Here is a 26,384-nt window from a genome sequence, read left to right as displayed (position 1 = left end):
AAGAGAAAAAAATACAGCTCTGTGAACATACCCTGTGTCATAAATGACCACTCCTGAAAGGATAGGGCTAATCCTCAGGATTAGCCCAATTTCTAATTGGAATGGGTGAATATTTGATGAGTCTCTCCCTTGTAGTGATGAGTAGTTTCTTCATCTTAGTGCATTATTTCTTATTGTTCTGGTGACTCCATCCTGTTGATTTTTGTCATGATAATTAAGGGACACAATAAAAATAGGATCTAGAGTTTCCTTGACTGAAAAATAATTAGTATTGCAAAAGCTCTTTGTGTGTTAGGCCTTTTGGATTCTTGCTATATCATGTTTTTTCTTTGTCTTATTGAAAGTATACCCACGCTTGAATGTTTCATGTTGAGTGTTTTGGGTATTTTTTTTCTTTTTAATTTTTTTTATGGAAACTGAGTTGGTGATTCAGGAAGAGCCAAGTACATTATGGTGAAGCCCTCAGTTCATTTGGCCTTTCCAATTCTTGACTATCAGTGAGCTCTTTAGTCTGAAGAAATTGAGTCACCTCAAAATGATAGTACCTTCCCCTCTCCTCCAAATTGGTTTCACTGGGCAAGACAAATGAAATCATTACACCTTGGCCTTTAATCTATAACTACTAAACCTCCAGAATGAAAACTGCCATACCTTCTAACCAAATTTTAGGATGTGTTCAACTCTTAAATGCAAGGTTTTCCTTCTCCCTCATAGTATTTTGTTTGTTTTCCTCTGTTATTTTCTCATTCCCTTCCCTTATCTACTAGCTGGCTCCTCCCTGTTTTCCCCTGAATGGGTCCACTCTACCCTTTTGCATTCCTCTCATCTCTGTAGCGCCTACTGATTAGAGTACATTGATGTATTTCTCTTTTCGTATTTATATCCATGTTCTTCCCTAACACATATTGTTTTTCTATCTTGGATTTTATTTTCTTTGTTTTTTGGTTTTTTTTTTTGTTTGTTTGTTTGTTTTTTTAACCCATCTTGGATTTTCTTAAGCATTATCTCTGACTGAATGCTTTTTTTCTTTCATTGTTTTATCTTGTTAAGTATTGTTTATGTTAAAAAAAAAAAAAAAAAAGAAAAAGAAAAATCACTGTTGGTTAAATGAATTCTGGCTCCAGTAGGGCAAAACCAGAATCCTAGTCACTTTCTTTCTTCTAGCCCCTACACTGAATAGCATGATGTCTTTGCTTCTCATTTCCCTTCAGATTTTTTTCTTACTTTACACATTATGTTGCCAGTGTCTCTGATTAGATCCTTTGATGAGAAGTCCTAGTAAATTGATCTTCACTTGCAAAAAATCGTAGGACCTCAAGAATTTTCTTAAGTCCATCTGACTCTCTGTGTGAAAGCATAGCTTATAGTACCCCAGATTTGAAGTGTTCTCCCCAGCATGAGGAACTGTTCTTAGGTACCATGTCTGGCATGCACTGCCCTTCTACATATATCAGCTTCTGATGATGTTAATGGTGATGGTGTGGGTGAGTATTTTGGAGGCAAAAGGACAGAAGTGGGAAGAGAACAGAAACACCAGTAATGAGGTGGGGGTAGTGGGAGAGTGTGAGTCAGGAAGAAATAGCTGCTGGGACAGATGGATTACAACACATGTTAGTTTGTTTTCATTTTCCTGCCTTTGGGTTTTAAAAGGAGCCAATAGCACCACATAAAAGTATCCCAAAGCTACACAAACTGTGTCGCCATCAAACCATCCAGACCAGTTATTCCCCCCTCCTTCATTCCTTGTGATTATCGAGGGACAGGTGCTCCTCCATTCTGTTGCCTTCAGTCTCCCAACTCAGATGGAGTGGGGCGGGGAGGGAGATAAAGGATAGATTGGTAAAAATGGCTTGAAGATTTAGTTAAAGTTCCTGAGTACCTGCCACATTTAACCAAATTCTGACAACAACTCTCTGACACATTCTCTTAGACCCACACACCAGAAAGTGTGAGGACATAATGATGCAGTACTGTCCTGCCGTTCATCTCTTAAATCTTTGCCCCTTGGGTATACCTCATCAGACTGGAACCCCAGGGAAGGCTCCATCTTCTCTATGAGCCTATTTTTTTTTTAAACAAAATTTCCTGATGTTTTAACCACTTTATGGAAAACCAAGCAAACAAACTAACAAAACACTTCTTCTGTTGTTCTTACTGTTGAAGGAGAATGAAAGGAAAATCCTAATGTAGATATGTGGTAAATAAGCTTTGCATTTCTTTTTGATTCCAGCATGAATGTTGTCATGCTTATGGTTCATGTTTGCGAGAGCATTGTAGTACTGTAAATGATGAATGGGGAATGGTAACTTGCACATGGTAAGTAATGATATAGGTAGAGAATCTTTGGAGTATAGATTTATCATCCTCTTAACTCCACCATCCAGATTCATTTTAAAATTGTGTGCAGGTTAATTATGACTGGAAGTTTTAAAAATAAGTCCCCTTTGATTGGCTTCATTTTCTATCACTAATGTAAGTAAGGAACCCCCTTCCCTTTTTTTCCTTTCCTTTCCTTTCCTTTCCTTTCCTTTCCTTTCCTTTCCTTTCCTTTCCTTTCCTTTCTTTTCCTTTCCTTTCCTTTCCTTCTTTATTTGTCTTTCTTATTTAAAATAATAGAAAAACAGTAGGGAATTAAAAAACAGAAAGAGAAGTAGCATCTCAGAAATATACAAACATATTCACAAAAATACAGCATTAATTTCCTTTCTGTACTTCTTGCCTGGGAGTTGGGGGAATAAGTTACGAGAAATGTGTCATTCATCTTTTATATATCCCACTGTAGTAATGTCACTGTAATTGGCTTTTTTTTTTTTAAAGATAATTTTACTACTTTACTGACTAAATGCCTTTTTGTTTGTGGCCTGCATCCTGCTAAATTCTTCTCAGTAGAAAATAATGCCATTAAGAGTTTCTAATGTGTATAGTATTAATATAATCTTACTTTCATTATAATAACCTTTGTTACTTAAGTTTTAAGAAAATCTCTGAATATCCTTAAAATCCTTGAATTATTATATGACTTTAGATTTGTGTACACCTTAATGATATTGTTAACTTCATAGGTTTTATAGAGTTAAAAGAAATTAGAATTCCCATTTTGAGATCAGTGTCCTCTAGGGCTAGGTAGCAGTCATCAGTTGCTGGCATGAGTATCGGAGTGGGGTCATTTCATCTGGTAGGGGGCTGGAAAAGAGGGTGTAGGGGCCAGAAGTCACACTTCTTAATGTTATGTTCAAATTTTTTCCAGTTGCTATGAACCTTTTTAAACAGGGGAAAAGGGAAAACCCAAATAGTCAAGTTGGAAAAGTGTTCTCTAGAAATTACTCCTATAGATTCTGTTGATTTTGTCTGAATATTAACCTTTTGTTTTAACAATGCCTTCATAGTTGTGGGCTTGTTGAAGCAAGCTCAGATTTCCATTCATGCTATTTCTGTCCTTCTATTTTTTACTCTGTTATCTCTCATTTATTTTAGGTTTAGCAGTTTCCCTACAGCTATTGCATGGAGACATTGAACAAATCAGAAGAGAATACTCATCAGTATTTTCTCATGGAGTGTCTATAACGAGAAAGTTGGGTTTTTCTAATATTATTATGCCTGGTAAGTGATGTGGGATGGACCGAGGGTTGACATATGGGTGTTATGTCTGTTTTTGACACTTGAGAAATTTTTCAAATTTGTCAGTTTCAAAGAGTTCAAATGGACCATGCTAAAGAAGGAAATGAGGTGTATGATAATAAATAAGCAAAAGTTTTTAAAAATATCTTGACATTTTTATTAGCGTGGGTAACTTGTAGGACCATGTTGCATTCTTTATGACCATGATAAGAAGGAAAACTGAAATAGTATCCAGAAAATACTTCCTTTGGTAGAAAATGTTAGTGAAGTCACTAAGGGGAAGTCCTTACAGGTTTTGATAAGAATAATTATTGGGCAGCAGCTTCACCTTCCTAAAGGATTTTTCTACCCAAGATATATATATGTAAATCAGCAGCCATATACAAATACCAAATGTTTTTTGCCACCTTTCCTAGTTCTCTTTGAGATGTATTTTTCAGGTCTCTTTTAGCAATGTAAAAGGACAAAAAAAGTAGGGGTGGGGGAGGGTTCATTTCTACGTGGAGAAGGTAGCAGTTAATGAGAATCACACTATCCAAGTAAATGCCAGATAGTAGTATTTCTCAGTGCCCCTGATCCCACCCTCCACAACCAAGAGAAAAGTAGACCAAATGAAATAATCTCAAACTGTTGACAGTATTTTTAGAAATTATATCCTGTAAATCTCTGTTTAAATCCCACGTGTGGAAACAAGTGCAGGAAGTTGCATCTGACAGGGCCTTTGGCACAGCTGTAAGAGGGCTGCTAGGACTGCCGTGGATAAAGACCTAATGTGATAGAGAAAGTGCCTGGCATTGCCCTGTTGCAGCATCTTGTGATGTCTCTGTGCAAACCTATTCCTGCGGGGAAGGCTAACAGAGAGCCTGGAAAGTTTCCTGAGGTGACCTGACCTGGCTTAAGGACCCGTTCTGCTTGAGCATCGCATGCTACTCTTGTTGAAAATGACTGTGTATATAGAACTGTTGACTTGGTGGCCTGTGATTCAGTTGCTCCTGCACCCCTTCATTATTTCCTTCAGTTGCTATAAATAACTGGTATTTTCCTTTGTAACAAAAAAAGAAAAAAATTCATGCCACTGGGAAGCAAATTGATGGGCAAATCTAATATAAAAAACATATTTTCAGACAGAATGCAGACAGCTGCTGGAAGAATTCCTCAGCTTGGTCTCTGGGCAGTATCATTGAGAAGTGGAAAAATATAAAGCAACATGACACTTCACCAGCTGAATAATTGTCTGGGATGTGCTGTGCTCATGCCGCCTTTGTCTGGCTTTAATGATGGAAATGAACTTTCTCTGGAATAAGGCTCGCTCCTGTCCCTTTGCTGTACTACATTATAGCGGCATTGGTCCCCCTGCCCAGGGGATCAGTCCTCTTGGACACAAGTCCGCATGCCAGTGATGCCAAGAGATGATTTTTAAAGCACCTGCTTCTTTTTCTTTTCTCCTTTTTCTTGGGTGGCTGCTTAATCTTCCAAATTCGATGAAGAAGGGAGAGGTGTGTATATTTACACAAACAGCTGAAAGCAGCTTTAAAACTGAGTGGAATTTTTTTTTTTTACATTGCCAAACATGTGTTCATTGTTTTGTTTCCCTTTGTTATTTTCAGAATGTTGACTTGTCAGTTAATTCTCACTGGTGGCTCTAATGAAAACTTGAGCTGAATTCTTCAATGAGACAATGTAGGAGAACAACATTTCTAATGTCAATGTTGCACTGACAGTCTGCTGGCATGATTTTTTTTCTTTTCATTGTCTAGACTCATCTTTCAGAATTGATTTGTGTTCTGCTAGGGGTCAGGACAGGTGAGGCCCATGCTTATCCCCACAGGACAAGGTCATCAACATAGTCGCTGCCTCTCTACAGAAGGAGTTATCTGAGGTCTTGACACTGATGGGAGCATACACAAAACTTCTGCTGAGGATCATAGGATGTAATCAGTGCCAGACTCTTTTTGGAACGGGGAAAACACAGAAGCAGAAACTCTCGCCTTGGTCTGGCTATTGTAGGGGCACGTCTCTAAGATGTCACCTAGTGTGAAGAGGTGATCTGGCCATGTGCTTTCAAGCTGCATGACCCTTCCCTGTTGTTAAGCGTTGGCCATCCAGCACTTTGTTTCTTATGGTGTCCAGTTTTCAAAGAATAGAAGTCACTTTCTTTGAAGCTCCATCACTGCTACGTACAAACCAAATAATTCTGCAGAAAGTTCCACGGTCTGGTCTCTGGGCCCATGATGGGGAGAGCAGCAAAAATATTTCAATCAGTGCTCTCCAGTAGAAATGTAATTAGAGAGCCATAAATGCAATTTTAACTTTTCTAGTAGCCACTTTCAAAAGAGTAAGAGCAAAGAGTTGAAATTCATTGTAATAATATGTTTTATTTAACCCACCACATCCAAAATATTATCATTTCAATAGGTAATTCATATAAAAAATTTTTAATGAGTTATTTCACACTTTCTTTTTTACTCTCCATCCCTGAAGGCTGGTGAATATTGTACATTTATAGCACGTTTATTTCCAGCCAAGTCACATTTCAAGTACTCAGCTGCCACATGTGGCAGTGGTTACAGTATTGGACAGCCTGCCTCTAAATGTCTTAACAGACTGTGCAGAGTAGGACCTGGGCCACTGCTGAATATCGGGAAGGACTAAGTTTCCATCCACCAGACATTTTGGAGCAAAGCTAGCTGATGTGTCAGGAATGTCATGGAAGGTCAAGCTGTGCCTCCCCCAGCCTGAAGGCCCATTCTGACTGAGTTTATGGTTCTTTTAGGCAACATGATCATTGCTTTCATCATTGCCTCGTGACTTTGTCTTCCCCATTTGTGCATTGTTCCCTTGGAAACTTGTTCTCATGTATCAACTGATTAAGCTGTCATTGTTTGTTAGGGTAAATTCAGTCTTCGTAGGAGATCTTTGAAGCTCCTAACCCTGAAAGGAATTGAGTAAAAGTTGTGGAGTGATGGGAAAGGGAGGGGTTGAAATTTGGAAGGTAGAGGCTCACTTTGAAAACAATTAGCAGAACCCAGGTTTCAAATGGCTGCCAGTGGTAGTAGCTTTGATCTTCATCTCAAGATTTATTTAAGTTTATTTTTCAAGTGTCATTCAGAGTAAGTCTCCTTTTTCTTTGGGTGTTAGGTGATAGATCACATAAGTCAAATTTCTGTTTGGTCAAAGCTGACTAGATAATGATTTGCACACTGGGGTAAGAGGAATGTTGTGCATATGTTTGCCTCGTGTTTAAGGGGATATGAAGTTCTGTTCTTTCAAGTATAAATGTTATTCTTTATCACTTACTGACAGAGACATATCAGTAGATGGGACTGCCTGAGATAAGCCTTCTTTTGGCAAAAGCAGGTGGGAACCAGTGTGATATAATTTGAACTTCCTTAAAAATACATCCTAAATCGGGGCGCCTGGGTGGCACAGTCGGTTAAGCGTCCGACTTCAGCCAGGTCACGATCTCGCGGTCCGTGAGTTCGAGCCCCGCGTCGGGCTCTGGGCTGATGGCTCAGAGCCTGGAGCCTGTTTCCGATTCTGTGTCTCCCTCTCTCTCTGCCCCTCCCCCGTTCATGCTCTGTCTCTCTCTGTCCCAAAAATAAATAAACGTTGAAAAAAAAAAATACATCCTAAATCTAACCAAAGCTCACCACCCCTCACTCCAAGTCACTGGACCTCCACGCATGTAACCACTTGCCTGAGACCTGAACCCCATGATCATGCTAGAGGAGGGGGTTGTGGACTTTCAACCAATGAATTCCACGGCGATGCAAGAGGTGGAGGTTAAGGATCATCCGGGTTATACTGAGGTGGGATTCCAGCCCCAAATCAGAATGGTGGAGGAGCTGGCACCTCCAAAAGTTTGAGGCTTACAGGCCCCATTACACAAGGGTGTAGGACTTTCCCCAGCTGGCCCTACCAGGTATCCTTGTCCTAGAATATCGTGGGCATCAGGGAACCACAGCCCATCTCTACTCCTGTCTTTATGCAACACTGTTCTGGCAAGACTATCATGGATGCTATTATAGCATTTGCCATTATTTTCTTAGTAGTCAGCAAAAATTGAAAAGCTACCCCCCCAAAAAGTTCAATACCTCATAATACTCTCCTAAAATAAGGCAAAACAAAAATGAGAATGACACAAAAAGGAGAAAAAAACATTGATAGGTTTCACCGAAGATGCACCATATGTGAGAAATCCAAAGTTCAGTTTTCAGCCCATCCATAAATTTTCCCTTTCTGTTGTCTGCTTTGATTTCCAGTTACCTGGGTTCCTGTCCTGTCCTTGCCCTCACGCATGAAGATATCATTAAGTGATAGAATCTTGGGTATAGTTGGCATACATAATACATGGTAATACATAATACAATATGTATGGGTTTTTTATAGCTGCTCTTACAAATCACCACAAGAGGGGTGGCTTAAAACACCACAAAAGTCTTATCTTGCAGTTATGGAGATCAGAACTACGCACAGGTCTGGCTGGGCTAGAATCCAGGTCTTTCGGCAGGGCCGCATTTCTTCTGATGACTGTAAGGGAGAATTCATTTCCTTGCCTTCTCCAGCTTCCGGAGATTGCCTGCACTCCTTGCCTCATGGCCCCCACATCATTCCTATGTCTGCTTCCCTCATCATACCGCCTTCTCTGTCTCTGGCCCTCCTGCCTCCATTTCCCTCTTTTACATTTTTTTTTAATGTTTTTAGTTTTGAGAGAGAGAGTGCCAGTGAGAGAGGGGCAGAGAGAGAGACACACACACATACAGAATCCAAAGCAGGCTCCAGGCTCTGAGCTGTCAGCACTGAGCCTGACACGGGGCTCAAACTTGGGAACCGCAAGTCATGGACCTGAGCCAAAGTCGGTCGCTTAACTGACTGAGCCTCCCAGGTGCCCCTCCCTCTTTCTCTTATAAGGACCCTTATAATTCTTTTGAGCCTACCCTGATAATCCAAGAAGGTCTCCCATCTCAAGATCCTTAACTTAATTAATAATCACCGCAAAGTCCCTTTTCTCTGTGTAAGGTAACATATTCACAGGTTCCCAGATTAGAACCTGGACATCTCTTTGGGGTACAGGAGGTGTCCTTATTCTGCCTGCCACACACTTGAAGGGCCATGCACCCCAGCCATATATCCAGTGCATGGATTCTCCCTCAGGTTCCTAGTGATGGTTTTCTGGCACATAACTTGAATATTGATAATGACCCGAGAACACAGATCTCAAAATGACCTCTTGGTGTTGGACTAGTTTCTATCTATTGGGTTGAGTTTTTCTGCTTGAAACCTCAACATCTTTAAATTCACTTAATTCTCTTGTCACCCTCATCCCTCCGCTGATGGGCTCTGAGTCCTTTCTCTGTATTGTTTATGGTCCAGATGATGCCATTTGTGTCTGTCCCTGTCCTGTGAAGATGGTGTCTCGAACTGAAATCAGTGCCTCAAGTCTGATCTGACCAACACACAGCAGAGTAGGACTGACACCTTCCTTTCTTAAGGCACTGATCTTCTGGCGAAGAAAGCTGAATTACACTAGGTTATTTGATGGCCATTGTCACCCTGTTAAATTACATTTTTTCATGCTGAAAATACTTGATTTTAATGTAAACTTAGAATATGCTGGACATTTCTTAATATTTATACACCTATTTTCTTATCTGTAAGGTGGAAAAATAGGGCCTTCTTTTAACCTTGATGTGAGAATTTAATGAGCTGTTCTCTGTATAGCACTTGGCGAAGGATGGAAATACCATCTATCTACTACCACCACCGTCATCATCATTGTCATAATCTCAGTCCATGAAATACCCCTCGTCTCAGACACTTGTCGATTTGTTTTTAACGGAAGGGCAGGAACTTTTCCAGTTCCATAAATATTAACAAGTATCCAGCCCAGCTAAGGCACTTGGCTAGCCTGTGGCTGAGTGCAGTAGTTTACTTGATGTGGCGAGCTTGGGCTTTATCCATGGCATTCCCAGCATAGAATCAAAGATCAGGGTTTCAGCTAATAATGGAAACCTCTTGGCTGTTGAGGTCAAGCCATAAGTCGATCCCGTTTGACTGTAATCACTGAACTCTTTTGAATTTGTTCCCATTGTTGTGGCCTTATATTTATCTGTCTACAGTGATATTTTGCGAAGCCTTCACGTGCAAAGCCAGTGGGCCTACTAAACAGAGACAGGTGTTATGCACATCAAATTTACAGAGTATTAAATTTGAGAGGTGCAAGGTGTTAATAAACATTGTCAGGAAAATAGCTTTTCACACTAGTGCTATGACTCCATTTCATACTCACTTTATGGTTTCTCTCTTAATTACCCAAGATGCTTTCTTAACAGCATTTGGGCTTATTAGTTTTCTCCAGAGCTGACCTCAGGTGTATTGATTTTAATTAGCACGTTTCAGCTTTATCCTTCTGCACGTTTTGGCAAGATACGGTACGTTGCAGTACTGGAACATAGCAAGCTGCAGAATTCCTGGGGAGACATACGTAGAATGTCATCCAGGAGAAATGTTCTCCTTGTTGTGTATTCCCTTTTCAGAGAAATCTTATTTGAGGCTAAAAGGTTTGCAAAAGAGGAAAAGGTTGCAGGGATAATGACCATTAAAGACCAGAAAAGTAAAGCATGTGCCTGAAGTGTTTGAATTTATGAATGTATGTATTTCAGAAGTTCTTCCGTAAGTCACAGAAACAGTGTAACATAACAAAGTAGTCTTGTCCCTCCTACCACCTCTTTTCCCCTGCCTCTGTCTTTACCCCACCCCCATTTTAATAACTCAAAAACTTGAGGCCTGGAGGTTATATTACCCCATCTAGATGGATACCACACAGAGCAAACAGTAGAGAGAAAGAGACTTGAGTCCAGATCTTTTATTCTAATCTTCCTGTTTACCCTACATCCTTTAGGCTTATCTGAATTCACAATCGCTTCTGAATTCAGAAGAAATAGAAGAATCCAGCTATGGTATAAGCTAAACAGGCTTTATGGATTGGTTTGGGAAGCTCATGCCATTTTCAACTTTTCTTCTTTGCCAAAATATACCATAGCTTACTCACATCTCTCATCTTCTCAGTGACGTCTTTTCTCATGAAACACCCGCTTTCCCTGTGCCCCTTCTTAGTCTTATTATCCGCAGAACTTCCTGTTATTATGCAACATACTATATATTTGGCTTCTGTATTAAAGACCTCCCTGTTACTGGAATCTAAACTCTGTGGGAAAAGGATTTTTGCTTTGTTCACTGCTGGGTCTCCTAGGCCTAGAATAATATCTGGCATGTAGTGGGTACATGGATAAAGAATTTCATAGCTCTGGAAACACATTAATCTCTCCACCACCCCTATTCATCCTTTAGGCCTAGCCTACAGACTGGGGAAAACAGGTCACCTTACAAACCTCCCTCATCCCTTCTTGCTTTTGATAAAGTCAGAGTTGCCCTTCCTCCCAAGAGATGAGAGTGGAAGTCTCCTTCGCAGGAAACACTTCTTCTTGGTTTTGCAGGACAGCTAAGCCCCGTGTGGTTTGGACTAGCTAATTACTCATTATGAGAAATTCCTAAAGTAGAAACCCCTGTAGCCATACTTCCCATCAACCACTGTATGTTTTAGTCTGTCTGTGAGCAGAGCTACTCATTATGTGTCACCTACTCCAAGAAGCAAAGGAATTTTGCTATTGTTAACAGACATATTTTGCTCTAATCTGCCTCGATTTGAGTGTTGCTTTTTTATCTGCCGAATCTGTTAGTGGGGGAACTATCGTCAAGAATTTTTTCCCAAACATAGTGTTGAAATAGCACATGTGCAGACCAGCAGCATATCAGGCCTATTTTGATTTTGTTCAGATTGGTTGATTTAGAGGCTGGAGTTTGTGAATGCACTATTCATTTTGTAATGGTATTGTTAAATCATTAAAATGCACTTTTATTAAGGGTGTGTGTGTGTGTGTGTGTGTGTAGTAGTAGTCTTTTAAGTAGCAAACTTAAAATATTTACTCGGCCACTTTGTAAAAAATAAAAAAAAAAAAAGAGAGGTGGTTCAAACAAAAACCTACAAAGCACACAGATATAATTTTAAATGTGTTGAAATATATTGGTTTTCTCCTGGAATTCCAAGTTCATTGCCTCCCCAAATTGATTTGTATGAGAGAACTAGAAATTCATAAGCCAGAGACCACTGTATCAGTTATTTCCAATGTGTTTTCTACATACTCTTTATAAAGGGTGGTTGAGATTTCATCCTTTATGGGACTTACTTATTTTCTCTATTTCATGTCCCGTCTGTTTCCTGGTCAGTCCAGGTCACTGGCAAATGATGCCATCATCAAAAGTTTGTCTTAATGGAGGAAGGTGACCAGTCACACTGGTATTCCCCCATGGATTTGAAAGTTAGGGTACTTTCTTGTACACACTGCTGTCAGGAAGTCTTAAAAATCTCCCAGTTTTATGAGCTTACTTGTGTGGTTATGTTTCTTCTAGTGATCTGCTTTTTTTTGTGGAAAGGTTTTTTTACTAGGAAAAAATGTATATATTGCTTTTGATTCTTCTAATGTTTGAAAGCTATATTAAGTAAAAGTGAATTCAACGTTGCCAAACTTACCAGTATTTATCTTCAAAAACTTTCTGGTAACATTGTGTTTACTTCTTTCTCACTCACTGTTTACCCGTAATCTAATTCTCATAGGAAAGGTAAAACCATGCTGTCAGTGTGTTTGCCTAAGTTTGGTCATTGGCATCAAATTTCTTTTTTCTTGTGGCAGTAAGTTTTATAAATAACCAATTGAGAAAAAAAATTGGTGTATGTGTTCATAGAATATGGCAGTTTGGATCTTATTTGTTTTATAGCTTGATGGTAAGGAACAGTAAGCCAACTTTGTCTTGCATAACTGAATTATTCTACATCTGTGTTCATAAAGTCTAACCTGGATTCTTGCAGCAGTGAGATCATTTTGTCTGTGAATTTAGAAAAAGATTTAAATTGTAACTCTACCCTTTTCAGTCCTGTCATTTTATTCCATGTGGGTATTTCTTCTACTCTAAGTGTTGTGTCTATGAAGTATTGAGACTGGCTTCTTTGAGCCACCCTGCTAGGCTGTCATTTTGTAATCACACCTCATAAATGAAATGAGGGAAATATTGAAAAATGGTGAGACTTGACAACACCTTCATTCTTCTTCCCTGTATTCACCTCCTAAATGTACATTTTCAGTGTCGCTACTTCAGACCAGCAGAGGCTGGCTTTTACTTTTCTTGGGTATTAGCAATGAGGGTGGGGGCCCTTTTATAAAAGTGTAAATATAATATATTTTACTTTTATATGTATGTTATAGCAGTTCATTTTATGAACTAAAGTTTTTCTTGATAGAGTACTTTATTATACTTACAAGATATATATATATATATATATATCATATACGTATAAAATATATATGTATGTATGTGTATGTATAAATATATATGTATATATTTATACATACACACACATGTACACTCACTCACAGAAACATTTATCTCTAAAAACATGGTTTTAATTTTCCTACTAGGTGAAATGAGGAATGATTTATACATCACTATAGAAAGGGGTGAATTTGAAAAAGGAGGGAAGAGCGTGGCCAGAAATGTGGAAGTCACTATGTTCATTGTGGAGAGTAGTGGCCAGATCTTAAAGGTACGTGGATAGTGGGTACTTTCTGGTAAAACAATTCCACATCATTGTTCGGGGTTCATCTTTAATGTGATTGGTTAACTTCTGATTTACAGTCTTTTCCACCTTATGGTTCTTCTCCACCCCAGGGTAGTTTTCTGTCCTTTTTTATTAAATCACTGAAATACCTTCCAGAAGAGACAGTAGAAGAACAGAAAGGCTTTTATAGTTTGATTGTTTAAGGAATCATGGCAGTAATTTCCTCGGAGCAGCTATTCCTTAAATGTTGCATTTTTAGTATCACCCCACTCTTCCCCTTTCATCTGTCATACTTTTGGAGATGAACACTTTGTCTTGGGCGACTGGTTAAAAAAAATAAAAACTACCACATTGAATCCTGTCTGTTTTCATTTTGGTCAAGACAGGGCTTGAGGAATGGGGTGCTGTTGATGATTGGGGTGATAGGAGCAGGTCCTTAATGGAAGGAGTGTTTCGCGTGAGCCTCAGGGAGGCCGTGTGCATTTCTCAGGGAGGCACCGAACAGGCTTGTGACTGCAGCAGGCTGAGGACTTTGCCGCATAGTTGAACTCCAAATTGGGCGTGCAATTGCCCATCTTGCACTTGTCACAGAGGTCCACCCCTGGCTCCGGAGGCCTTGGGAGATGTGCACGGGGATTAAGTGGACACACCTGCTAACAGATGCAAGTGTAGAACAGCGAGGGCCCAGGGAGGGCCACATGAAGTGCTGTTTGGGGAGCAGGCAGATAGAGCAAAGCAATTGCTCTGCTGTTTTTCAAATAATCTTTCATTGAAGCTGTCTTTAACCTGCATGTTTCCTTTGTTAGGATTTTATCTCCTTCGGCTCTGGAGAGCCGCCAGCTAGTGAGTACCACTCCTTTGTGCTTTATCATAACAACAGTCCCAGGTGGTCCGAACTGCTGAAACTTCCTATTCCTGTGGATAAATTCAGGGGCGCACACATCCGCTTTGAATTTCGGCATTGTTCCAGTAAGTGTTTTCTTGGGCCTGGCTCTCTTGTGTGGGGGTAGTGTCCTTACTGAGCTATAGTGACCACGTGGGCTACTCTGCAGAAAGTATGACAAACCAGAGACCCTGGAGAGGGAGAAATGAAGGGGAGTGGAGTCCTGAAAGGTGAGTGGGCTCACTTCTTCTCAAAGAACCAGTAACGTCTGTGGAAACACACAGGAAGGACAAGGAAGGAAAAAATACCTGTGGAAGTCTACAGGGTTCTTCTTAAGGTGTTCATTTTCATAAAAATGAGTTGATCACTTTCATAGTCTAGAAAGATTAGAAAGGGGAGACACGGCATTAAAAACGTGTCTGGCTTATGGTGCTTGGGGCAGTCCTGACCCACCTGCTGCTTCTCCAGCAGAGAGCTCATCCAGCTCTCAGACACCTCCGGGGAACCCAGGAGGAGTTTTCTAGGCCTGTAAAGTGCCTAGGAAAGCCTCTGATTGGCTCAGATATATATCTGATTTGCATATACCTGCATCACAGTGCAGTCTCAGACAGTATTCTAATGACAGGCTAGTAATGTCAGTCCGAATAGGCCTTAGAGATGACATGAAGTAATCGCTTCATTTTACAGTTTTAAAAAACCCAAGATGTAGAGATGTTATAGGTTTTGCCCATGTGAACATTGCTATCCCTAAAATTGTCATTTCTTGACATCTCTATTTTAATTCTCCTCTCAAGCCCCTACTCCTGGCCCGCTCCAGTCCCCAGTCCAGGGATCTTCTGGTATCCCTGTGTCCCTGAAATGTGTCTTAGATACTACCAGAAGTGTACATTGTGACTGGAGAAGGTTCTGGTGAATCTTGCTTCAGGAACAGTGTAATACATGGTAGGTACAAAAGAGTCACATTATTGGAGAAGCAGCAGACTCCTCTTTAGTCTGGAATGAATGGGGGCATTGCCAATAGATGAGCGGTGACTTCACCTGGGCGCTGTGTAGTGCACCAGGATTCAGAGAGAAGAGAAGGACTGTCCCCTGCAGGGATGATGGCATGTTTTTGGAATTGGCTCAGGAAGCTGCAGTAATTTTGCTTTTGTGGACGTTTTAGAATGTAGGGAGTTGACTAGCAAGGTCTTAACATTCTTCTAAATTCCCAGAGGAGTGTCATGGAAAGGACTTGGAGGGGGAAAGCATAAAGCACTTGGAATGGTGCCATAGCATTCCTTCCCCAATCCCTGTTACCAGTTCTCAGTTGAGCCTCATAGGAGCTTTGAACTTTAAGGTAAGAAAACAATAGAGGAAAGTAAAGATGAACTGAGAAAAAAGGGAGAAAGCATTTGGAGAAATTTAGACAGAGAACTTGGAAAATGAAATAAAGGCTATTTTCAGTAAAACATATTACATCTGTCCTCTTGTCCTTGTACTTCAAACATAGTTCAGTGTTTTTTTTTTAAATATTGATTGTTAAAATTCAGAAGAAATGGCACAAGCATGAAGAAGAAAAATCCCCATAATCCCATCAACTATGAATAATCAGGCAATCATTTTATCACATGAGCTTCCAGATATTTCTCTGTATACATACATTTATTTAAAAAGTATTTTTTAGGGGCGCCTGGGTGGCTTGGTCGGTTGAACGTCCGACTTCGGCTCAGGTCATGATCTCACGGTCCATGGGTTCGAGCCCCGCGTCAGGCTCTATGCTGACAGCTCAGAGCCTGGAGCCTGTTTCCGATTCTGTGTCTCCCTCTCTCTCTGCCCCTCCCCTGTTCATGCTCTGTTTCTCTCTGTCTCAAAAATAAATAAACGTTAAAAAAATTTTTTTTTAAATAAAAATAAAAAAAATAAATAAAAAGTATTTTTTATTCATGACATGCATGTTTACTGAATACCTACTATGTGTCAAGCACGTTACTGGGCATTGGAGATACATGAGTGAACATCGCAGAATACCTCCTCTCATAGAGCTTTTGTGCTAAAAAGGGGAGACAGACAATATCTGAGCAAATAAATACATACTATACCAGGTACTGATAAGTGCAGTAAAGAAGATTATATTGGATTTAGGTGCTGGAAAGTGATGATGCTGTATTGTTATTTTACAAAGGCTGATCAGAAAGGAGCTCTCTAATAAGGAGATGTATCAGCAGCAACCTAAAAGAAATAAAGGCATGAGCCCTTGGGTATCTGGGGAAAGAATATTACAGGCAGAGAGAACAGTGAATACAAAACGCTTAAGGTTGAAACCTGCTTGGCATTTTCAAGGAATAGCAAGGAGGCCAGAATGAGCAGCTGGGAGAGTTTGGAGATGAGGCCAGAGACAGAGGAGGGGAGCCAGATCCCATATTGTCTTCTAAGTCATGGGGAAGACTTGGGACTTTGTTTGCAGGGAGGAGAGCCATTAGAGGATTTAGATTAAGGATAAGCCTGGCTGCTTTGAGATGAGAGGTTGTAGGTGGGAATAGAAAGCCATGTAGGAGGCTTTTGCAGTCCCCCAAGTAAGAGGTTAAAGTGGTTTGCATTAGGACGGTAGTAGGCCAGTTCTTTTTTGCAGATTTATTGATAGACTAGATGTGAAGGAAGGGGAAAAGTCAAGGATGACCCTGAAGATTTTGGCCTAAGAATGAAGTGATCATTTAATGAAGTGGGGGAAGGCAACAGGAAGGATCTTTTTGGAGAGCAAAACCCAAATATTACATATTAAATCTGAGAAGTCTTTTAGACATTAAAGATGTCAGATAGACAGTTGAATGAGGTCCAAGCTGGAGACAAACTTGAGGACAACACAGGGCCCATTGTTGTGCTGTAAATACTTAATAACCAGCACTTGGCCTGGGGGAGAGGAGAGCCCTGAATTATAGTATTTGCTGATTTCCATCAAGTAAATGCTCCCACCATGGCTAAATTCAAGCTACCAACATGACCATCACTGAACTTGGAGTTGAGGATAGATGCACACTGTCATCTCCTGTGAGCCAGTACAGGCCAGCTCCAACATATCACCAATGCCCATGATTTTCAGAGCCATGAGACTGGATGCAATTGGATTCCTAACGAGTAAATTTAGATAGCAGAGGCAAGTTCAAGGGTGGATTTCTGGGGTACTTTCACATTTAGATCTTGAGAGAATGAGAAGAAGCCATTAAGGAAATTAAGAGGGAGTAGCCAGTGAGGTAGAAGGAGAATCCAGAAATAGAATCCAGGAAGTTAATTGAAGAAAGATTTTCAAGAGGGGAATTGATCTGATATGTCAGGTGCCAATGATAATTAAGTTGAGGACAGAGGAATTACCACCCCGTTTGGCATCATGGAAGTCATTGAATCTGACAAGTGGTTTTAGTGGATTTGTGGTGATGAAAGTCTGGCAGGAGTGAGTCCAAGATTGAGATAGAGGAAAGGAAGGGCAGGCAGTAAGTACAGACAAATCTTTTCAGAAGCTTTGCTAGAAAGAATTCAAGAGAGCAGAGATATGAGATAGTAACATAGTAACTATAATGCAACTGGGGTCACAGGAGGGTTGTTGTTGTTTTCTTTTTAAGATAGAGTTCTAAAGCATATTTGGTGGAAATGATCTGGTAGAGATGGAAAACTGATGATGTAGAAGAGAGATGGGACAAATGTAGGAGGAGTTCCCTTGCATAAAGGGAGCATGGGGTCCAGCGCTCTGGGTTGAGTGGACGATGGAGGCATGGTGCCGGAGAGCCGAAGCAGGTGCATTCCTCGGTGGAACATGTGGGAGTCCTCTCTGCATCCGCTCAGAGTGAGGGAAGGGCTGAGGTATGGGAGGCTTGAGAAGGGAAGAGGATGGATGAAATCACCATCTAGAAAAGTGAAAAAGTGAGTTGGGTAGAAATATGTGGAAGGTTTTCCCAGCTAAGTGTCCATCTGCGGTTAATGTGCATTAATTTAAGTGAGATCGGTCTGGCATAGGTGTAAGTGCAAGTTGGGTTTCGACCCACAATATTATAATGGGAAGTGTGGAGGAGTAGCTCGTTGAGGGGATCCTAAGTGATTAGAAGGGTGGGGTGTAGAAATGGGAAGTGAGAGCTGATGAGCGCGGAGAGAGGGTCAGTCAATCTGAGGTCCCTCGGCACAATTGTTGGAGTTGGGGTATTAGAAAAAATGAATTGGCAAAATTAGGAGGTAGAATTGATAAACTTAGGGTCCTCATTAGTGAAAGGGGATCATATTGTGCCTAATAATCCATTCAATTTATTAATGCTAATCTAGTAACTTGGGACAGAAGACCATGTACTTTAAACTTTGCTATTTAGTTGTTTTTTTTTTTTATAACAAGGCATATTTGAGGAAACTATTGCTGTGTTTCTTAACCTTTGCTAATTTTATTCATTCACAGAATCTTTTAAGCCTTCCAAATTGAATACCAAAAACCACACCAAAAAGATAGTGACATAAACTTAGGAAATTACTTCTCAGTATGTGTTCTCCCCTAAATCATGAGTTCCATAGCCAGTTTTCTCATTGATGTAGAAATCTCATCCTAGAGATCTTCACTGTGCTTTTCATTTCACTTTTAAAAACATTGATATTTTCCCAGTTTCTTTATGGGGTTGAAATTAATAACTTTAAAAGAAAATCCTTTGCTATAATCACATTTTCAGGGGGGCCCCCATGCTAGAGGCCAAAACTGGAGAGGCAAAATGACTATTCTCTGTGTGGTGCCCCACTCCCCTGTGGCTGAATGCCAGAAGCAATCATGAGGAAATGATGTATTACTAAAGCCTCTTGTCTGAACTTCAGGGTCACCATATCTCACTCCTCTAGCTCTAATCCTCATTCCAAAGCTGGACTCTTCCATCAAGTATAACTCTCCACTTGCACACATGAGTGGGAAAGAATAACCATCCAGCCCCCAATAGGCTGCAAGGCCCTGGAACTCTTCCCTACACATCCAAATACAAGGAGACAGTCCAGTTGAACCAACCAGTTTCTTTGAATGTTTTATCCATTTTTGGAGAAATGGAAGCTTGTTGGAAAAAATTGGAATGGTACTCAAGATGTAGAGCAGGTTACCCAACATCATGTGATCTCATTTTCCCTCAGTTTCCTTCTCTACAAATAATTGCCAATGATACTTGACCTTTCCAGCCATTGTAATTCTTCATTGGGCATCTGAAAACCTCATTGCCTCATTTCCATCTTCCAGAATACTCCTGCAATAAGCTCTTCTTAAACTATAGATTGTAATTCATTTTGTTTTCCAGCACGTCCAAGATCCCAAGGAGGTAGCTTCCATAGGGCTGTCTTCACACAAGTGGACATAGGGAAGGTTCTTTTATAGACCAAGGCAGAGCTTAGAAACTACCTTTGCCCAAGTAGTAAGCAAAACACTGAACTTCACATTCATTCACTCACTTCTTCATTTATTTAACATATACGTACTGAGAATCTACTATGTTCTTGGTACTTGTTGAGATACCAAGCTCAGAATAAAATAAAATAGAAGGATCCTGCCCTCAGTGCTGCTTACACCTGGGGATAGAGGGGAGGATGTGATGAGAAAAAATAGGCAATCCAGAAATTTTTTTAAAACATAATTTCAGAGAGTGAGTCCCATGAAGAAAATTAGTCAAGCCGCATAGTTTGGAGATTATGGGGCAGGAATATGGGTTGGAAGGTGGCTACTGTAGATAGAGGTCTCCTAAGAAAAGCTGTTTACTGTTGTGTATAGGGAGCTGCTGAATGTGGATTGTATTTCTGGATGATCACACTTGTTGGCAATCTGTGAATTCGAACACAGTTCTGTAAATAGGTGCTTAAAGAAGCAAATAATTCTTTTTTTTCTCACAGCAAAGGAGAAAGGAGAGAAGAAATTGTTTGGTTTCTCCTTCGTCCCCCTGATGCAGGAAGATGGTAGGACTCTTCCAGATGGCACTCATGAGCTCATCGTGCATAAGGTATTGTCAGTCAGATGTTGACTATGGGCCTGAATTATTAATTCATTATCTTATTACCACTCTGGAAAAGAGAAAAAAATGACTGAAAAGAATACTCTTTTGGAAGATTGCTAGCAAGGAGCGTATCTTTTGTAAGGCATTGTCTCTGTATTCTGTGTGATCCTAAAACCTCTTTTCAAGATGATTTATATCTTTTTTAATTTAGGTGTACATATGTGGGTAAGTCTATGTGTTGACATTAAAGTCCTTTCTGTTGCCCTGAGAGGATTAAATAACCTTACAAATAAGTTTTTAAAATTTTCCGTTGCATACATGCTTTCGGATCTAGATCTATATACCCTCAGAGTGAATTTAGCAGGGTCATCATTACGTGTTTCTTATCCTCTGCTCTCACCAAGCAAGTAGAGAATCGGCAGTTCTTTGTCGTAACAACTTTAGTGGTTGTTACTTTCTATTCTCTGCGTCAAGAATTGTCATAAAAGCTTTGGGAACAAAGTATACAGCAATAGGCAATAAAAAGAAAATTCACAAAACAAGAGCTCATTAGAAGTTATCCAAAAATACTAGTAATGAAGAAGTATAGAATAGAAATACTAGTAACTATAAAACAAAGGATTAAAAGATACAGTTTTCTCCAAAATATTTCTCCTTTGCCTTTCTCTGTCTCTGTGATCACATGACTTTCCAGACTAATCAGTTAATACCTGGGCTAACTGGTTCTGCCCACCTGCGTCTCGTCTCCAGGTTTCATCCCATCAGGGTGACCTATCTAAGGTGTACGTCTGACCAGGCCACTTCCCAATTTAACTCCCCTGAAAAACTCCTGACTTCATAGAAAATAAATCATAGGCTTCTCAGAATTGTGCAAGGCTTCCCAACCCCCTACTGCTTCACCTCTCAACATTCCTGGATTTGATGCCATGGCCACATCCAGCTCCTTCTAGTTCCTTCCCCCACTAGCTGTTGGTTCTCTCTGCTTTGCCTCTGCCAGTGGCACTCCTGGAGTCTTCTCTTCCTCTCCCTCTCCCTGTGGTTAACTCCTGCTCATCCTTGGATGCTCACCTTGACCACAACCTTTATCAGAAGAATGGTCATCACTCTCTGCCCCTACTCCCTGTGTTTCTAGCTGGTCAACTTCCCTCCTCTGAGTTCTCAGGGTTTCTGCACACATCTCTTACCATTGTACTCATAATATTGTCCCATAATTGTCTGATGCTCCCTCAGTTTACTCCAATAGATTTATGAGTCCCTCAAGAATGACAACTTGGGTCACAGGGGTTCTGGCACATGGTAGATGTGCAACAAAGATTTATTGAATGAATGAAGGAGTACAAACAAAAACTTTCTTCACGTTTGGATTATTGCTAATAAAATGAGGGATGATGCACAACAACCTGGCAGCCTCCCCTGGTATGTGCATGCATGCGTATGTGCATATTTCGTTAATCATTCATTTTCTAGTTATTTGTTCAATGAATTTACTGACCACAAACTACAAGTCAGTCGCTATTCTAGGTACTGGAAATATAGCGGCTAACAAAATAGTTTAAGTCCCTTGTGTTTCTGTCCCTTCTATTCCCTCTACTTTGAAAAGTGACTTAAAGAAGCTTACAGTGTTAAATACAAAGATGGGGCACTGGGTGGCTCGGTCAGTTAAGAGTCTGGCTCTTGATTTCGGCTCAGGTCATGATCTCAGGGTTTGTGAGTTTGAGCCCCCCTAGATCTCCGTGCTGGCAGTGTAGGAGCCTGCTTGGGATTCTCTCTCTCTCCCTCTCTCTGTCCTTCCCCTGCTTGCTCTCTCTCTCTCTCTCTCAAAATAAATAAATAAACTTAAAAATTGAAAAAGTAAAATAAAATACTGAGACAAAATATTTTAAATTTTTTTTAATGTTTATTTCCTTTTGAGAGAGAGAGAGAGAGAGACAGAGTGTGAGTGGGCAAAGGGCAGAGAGAGGGAGACACAGAATCTGCAACAGGCTCCAGGCTCTAAGCTGTCAGCACAGAGCCTGATGCAGGGCTCAAACTCAGAAACGGTGAAATCCTGACCTGAGCCAAAGTCGTACACTTAACTGACTGAGCCACCCAGGTGCCCCCAAAGACAAAATATTTTATTTTATTTTTTATTTTTATTTTTTTAATTGAATATCTTTTAATTTATTCTTTTAAATTTACATCCAAATTAGTATATAGTGCTACGAAGATTTCAGGAGTAGATTCCTTAGTGCCTCTGAGCCTCTGACCGATTTAGCCCATCCCCTCTCCCACAACCCCTCCAGTAACCCTCAGTTTATTCTCCATATTTATGAGTCTCTTCTGTTTTGTCCCCCTCCCTGTTTTTATATTATTTTTATTTCCCTTCCCTTATGTTCATCTGTTTTGTCTCTTAAAGTCCTCATATGAGGGAAGTCATATGATTTTTGTCTTTCTCTGACTAATTTCACTTAGCATAATACCCTCCAGTTCCATCCACGTAGTTGCAAATGGCAAGATTTCATTCTTTTTGATTGCCAAGTAATACTCCAGTGTGTGTGTGTGTGTGTGTGTGTGTGTATGTATGTATATATATATATATATACACACACATGTATATATACGTGTGTGTGTGTGTGTGTGTGTGTGTGTGTGTATACATCTTCTGTATCCATTCATCCATCAATGCACATTTGGGCTCTTTCCATACTTTGGCTATTGTTGATAGTGCTGCTATAAACATTGGGGTGCGTATGTCCCTTCGAAATAGCACACCTGTATCCCTTAGATAAATACCTAGTAGTGCAATTGCTGGGTCGTAGGGTAGTTCTATTTTTAACTTTTTGAGGGACCTCCAGACTGTTTTCCAGAGTGGCTTCACAAGTTTGCATTCCCACCAGCAGTGCAAAAGAGATCCTCTTTCTCCGCATCCTCGCCAACATCTGTTGTTGCCTGAGTTGCTAGTGTTAGCCATTCTGACAGGTGTGAGGTGGTATCTCATTGTGGTTTTGATTTTTATTTCCCTGATGATGAGTGATGTGGAGCATTTTTTTATGTGTCAGTTGGCCATCTGGATGTCTTCTTTGGAGAAGTGTCTATTCATGTCTTTTGCCCATTTCTTCACTGGATTTTTTGTTTTTTGGGTGTTGATAGATATGAACCCTTTATCTGACGTGTTGTTTGCAAATATCTTCTCCCATTCTGTCGGTTGCCTTTTAGTTTTGCTGATTGTTTCCTTCTCTGTGCAGAAGCTTTTTATTTTGATGAGGTCCCAGTAGTTCATTTTTGCTTTTGTTTCCCTTGCCTCCAGAGATATGTTGAGTAAGAAGTTGCTGCGGCCAAGATCAAAGAGGTTTTTGCTTGCTTTCTCCTCGAGGATTTTGATGGTGTCCTGTCTTACATTTAGGTCTTTCATCCATTTTGAGTTTATTTTTGTGTATGGTGTAAGAAAGTGGTCCATGTTCATTCTTCTGTATGTGGCTGTCCAGTTTTCCCAGCACCACTTGCTGAAGAGACTGTCTTTATTCCATTGGATATTTTTTCCTGCTTTGTCAAAGATGAGTTGGTCATACATTTGTGGGACCATTTCTGGGTTCTCTATTCTGTTCCATTGATCTGAGTGTCTGTTCTTGTGCCAGTACCATGATGTCTTGATGATTACAGCTTTCTAGTATAGCTTGAAGTCTGGGATTGTGACGGCTCCTGCTTTGGTTTTCTTTTTCAAGATTGTTTTGGCTATTTGGGGTCTTTTCTGGTTCCATACAAATTTTAGGATTATTTGTTCTAGCTCTGTGAAGAATGCTCGTGTTATTTTGATAGGGATTGCATTGAATATGTAGATTGCTTTGGGTAGTATCGACATTTTAACAATATTTCTTCTTCCTATCCAGGAGCAGGGAATATTTTTCCATTTTTTTGTGTCTTCTTCGATTTCTTTCATAAGATTTCTATAGTTTACAGTGTATAGATTTTTCACCTCTTTGGTTAGATTTATTCCTAGGTATTTTATGTTTTTTGTGGTGCAGTTGTAAATGGGATCGATTCCTTCATTTCTCTTTCTATTGTCTTCATTATTGGTGTATAGGAATGCAACTGATTTCTGTGCATTGATTTTATATCCTGCAACTTTGTTGAATTCACAGATCAGTTCTAGCAGTTTTTTGGTGGAATCTTTTGGATTTTCCATATACAGTATGATGTCACCTGTGAAGAGTGAAAGTTTGACCTCCTTCTGGCCGATTTGGATGCCTTTTATTTCTCTGTGTTTTCTGATTGCTGAGGCTAAGCCTTCCAATACTGTATTGAATAACAGTGGTGAGAGTGGACATCCCTGTCATGTTCCTGAAGCTTTCAGTTTGTCCCCATTGAGGATGATGTTAGTGTTGGGTCTTTTATATATGGCTTTTATGATCTCGAGGTACAATCCTTCTGTCTCTAGTTTCTTGAGGGTTTTTATCAAGAAATGATGCTGTATTTTGTCAAATGCTTTCTCTGCATCTGTTGAGAGGATCATATGATTCTTGTCCTTTCTTTAATTGATGTGATAAATCACATTGATTGTTTTGGGGATATTGAACCAGCCCTGCATCCCAGGTATAAATCCCACTTGGTCATGGTGAATAATTTTTTTAATGTATTGTTGGATCTGGTTGGCTAATATCTTGTTGAGAATTTTTGCATTCGTGTTCACCAGGGAAATTTGTCTATAGTTCTCCTTTTTAGTGGCGTCTTGGTTTGGTTTTGGAATCACGGTGATGCTGGCTTCATAGAAAGAGTTTGGAAATTTTCCTTCCATTTAGAAGTCAGTAAAACAAATAGAGTTCAATGTACTAGAACGAAAATGATCTGTTTATCTCACCATTAGGTGAGAGGTGCTTTATGTAAGATATATGACAGGCAATGTCTTTAGCTACAGTTTTCCAAAAAGCATAATGGTACTTTGTATGAGTGTTGGTGATATTGCCTCTGTGTAACATTAAATCTTGACCCAGAAAAGGCAGGGCTAAGGTCGTTAAAACTGAGCTTCCAGCTTCCTAATAATATATAAAAGAATGGATCACTTTCATATGGCATATCAAGTATGGGCTTTCACACCTACGGGTCAGACAGTGTTTTGGGGCAGGTGCTAAGTGTCCAGTCAAGTCCAGGTTGACTCCTCTAAATGAGTATGAATAATACCAAGATTCATAGTTGATTTTTAGAGACATCATTACACCTAAAATGCCAGGTGGACAGGGAGTGGAGCTTGCTTCTCCGCAGAAGCATTGAGGAGCTCAACTGGTACCGACTTCCAGACAGAGAACCACTTTTTTTCTGATACCAGTTGCCTGTCATGGACCTGCTGGCAAGGGCAAAACTTTTCTCAGAAGTAGAGCTTTGAATCTGCTCAAGCCCTTATACAAATTTTCATGGGCGTGTTTAGAATTCCGATCCATAAGGCATAGGAAAATTCATTTATTTGAGCTTGAGCAATTTAAAAGACAGGTGTTCCCAGTGATCTTCCTCGACCACAAAGGAGGCCCAGGATGATGTCTGTAAGTTGTCTAATTTTGGGCAGACCTACTTTGAGTAGACCCATCAGGAAGCATTAGTTCCATAGAAGAACCATAAGTAGCTATGTTGTCTTATGATTAGGGTAATTCAATGTTGCTTATTTGAAGAGGTGTGGGATACTTGCCAACTCTAACAACTTTTGTTTTTAGTCTAGTTGATGCCATGGTTTTCTTTTTCATAGTACTGAGCCAGCAAGTTCACTTTCAGCCTGAGGCCACTTGGAGTTTATGATTGTAAAACCATATTATGAGCATAATGCTTATCCTTCTCCCATGGCAGGAGGGCACACAGCATGCTGATAATTGCAGTCTTGAATTTACTATTTTAGAAAAAGTAGAAAAGATAGGAGGAGGAGGAGATTTCAAATCATTGAATAAAAAAAATAGCCCATTTAATAAGTAGTGATGAGATGACCACGATGGGTGTTTTGGAGCAAAAGAGCTACCTTGCTTCTTCTAACAAAGCAAGTTTCAGATTAAAGGTAAAAAAAAAAAAAAAAAAAAAAAAAAAAAAAAAAAAAAAAGCCTTAAAAATATGACTGAACATTTTATAATATTCAGGTAAGGAGGGCTTTCCTAATAATGGCTCACAGGTTAGAAATCAACTACAGAAAAAAAGTTGTCAGTTTGTATAAAATTTAAAACTTCTTTGTTGATGAAACCATCGTAGTCAAGGCGGAGAGAGACATGAGAAGCTCTGACAGTGGGAACACAGC

The 26,384-nt window shown here is 40.0% G+C and overlaps 1 protein-coding gene across 7 annotated transcripts in view; it reads left to right on the top strand.

The window, feature by feature from the left end:
* Window positions 1-26,384, top strand: part of DOCK4 (dedicator of cytokinesis 4) — a 433,703-nt gene that overhangs the window by 256,259 nt on the left and 151,060 nt on the right. For all 7 annotated transcript variants that reach the window (XM_030308249.1, XM_030308247.1, XM_030308245.1 and 4 more), the window contains 4 exons: window positions 3,475-3,600; window positions 13,152-13,276; window positions 14,098-14,260; window positions 20,040-20,146. In XM_030308249.1, coding sequence (XP_030164109.1) covers window positions 3,475-3,600; window positions 13,152-13,276; window positions 14,098-14,260; window positions 20,040-20,146 — 521 coding nt within the window. The remainder of the gene's footprint in view (window positions 1-3,474; window positions 3,601-13,151; window positions 13,277-14,097; window positions 14,261-20,039; window positions 20,147-26,384) is intronic.

This window comes from Lynx canadensis, chromosome A2, assembly GCF_007474595.2.
Source record: "Lynx canadensis isolate LIC74 chromosome A2, mLynCan4.pri.v2, whole genome shotgun sequence".
Classification (NCBI taxonomy): domain Eukaryota; kingdom Metazoa; phylum Chordata; class Mammalia; order Carnivora; family Felidae; genus Lynx; species Lynx canadensis.
This window is presented reverse-complemented; position numbering and strand designations above follow the sequence as displayed.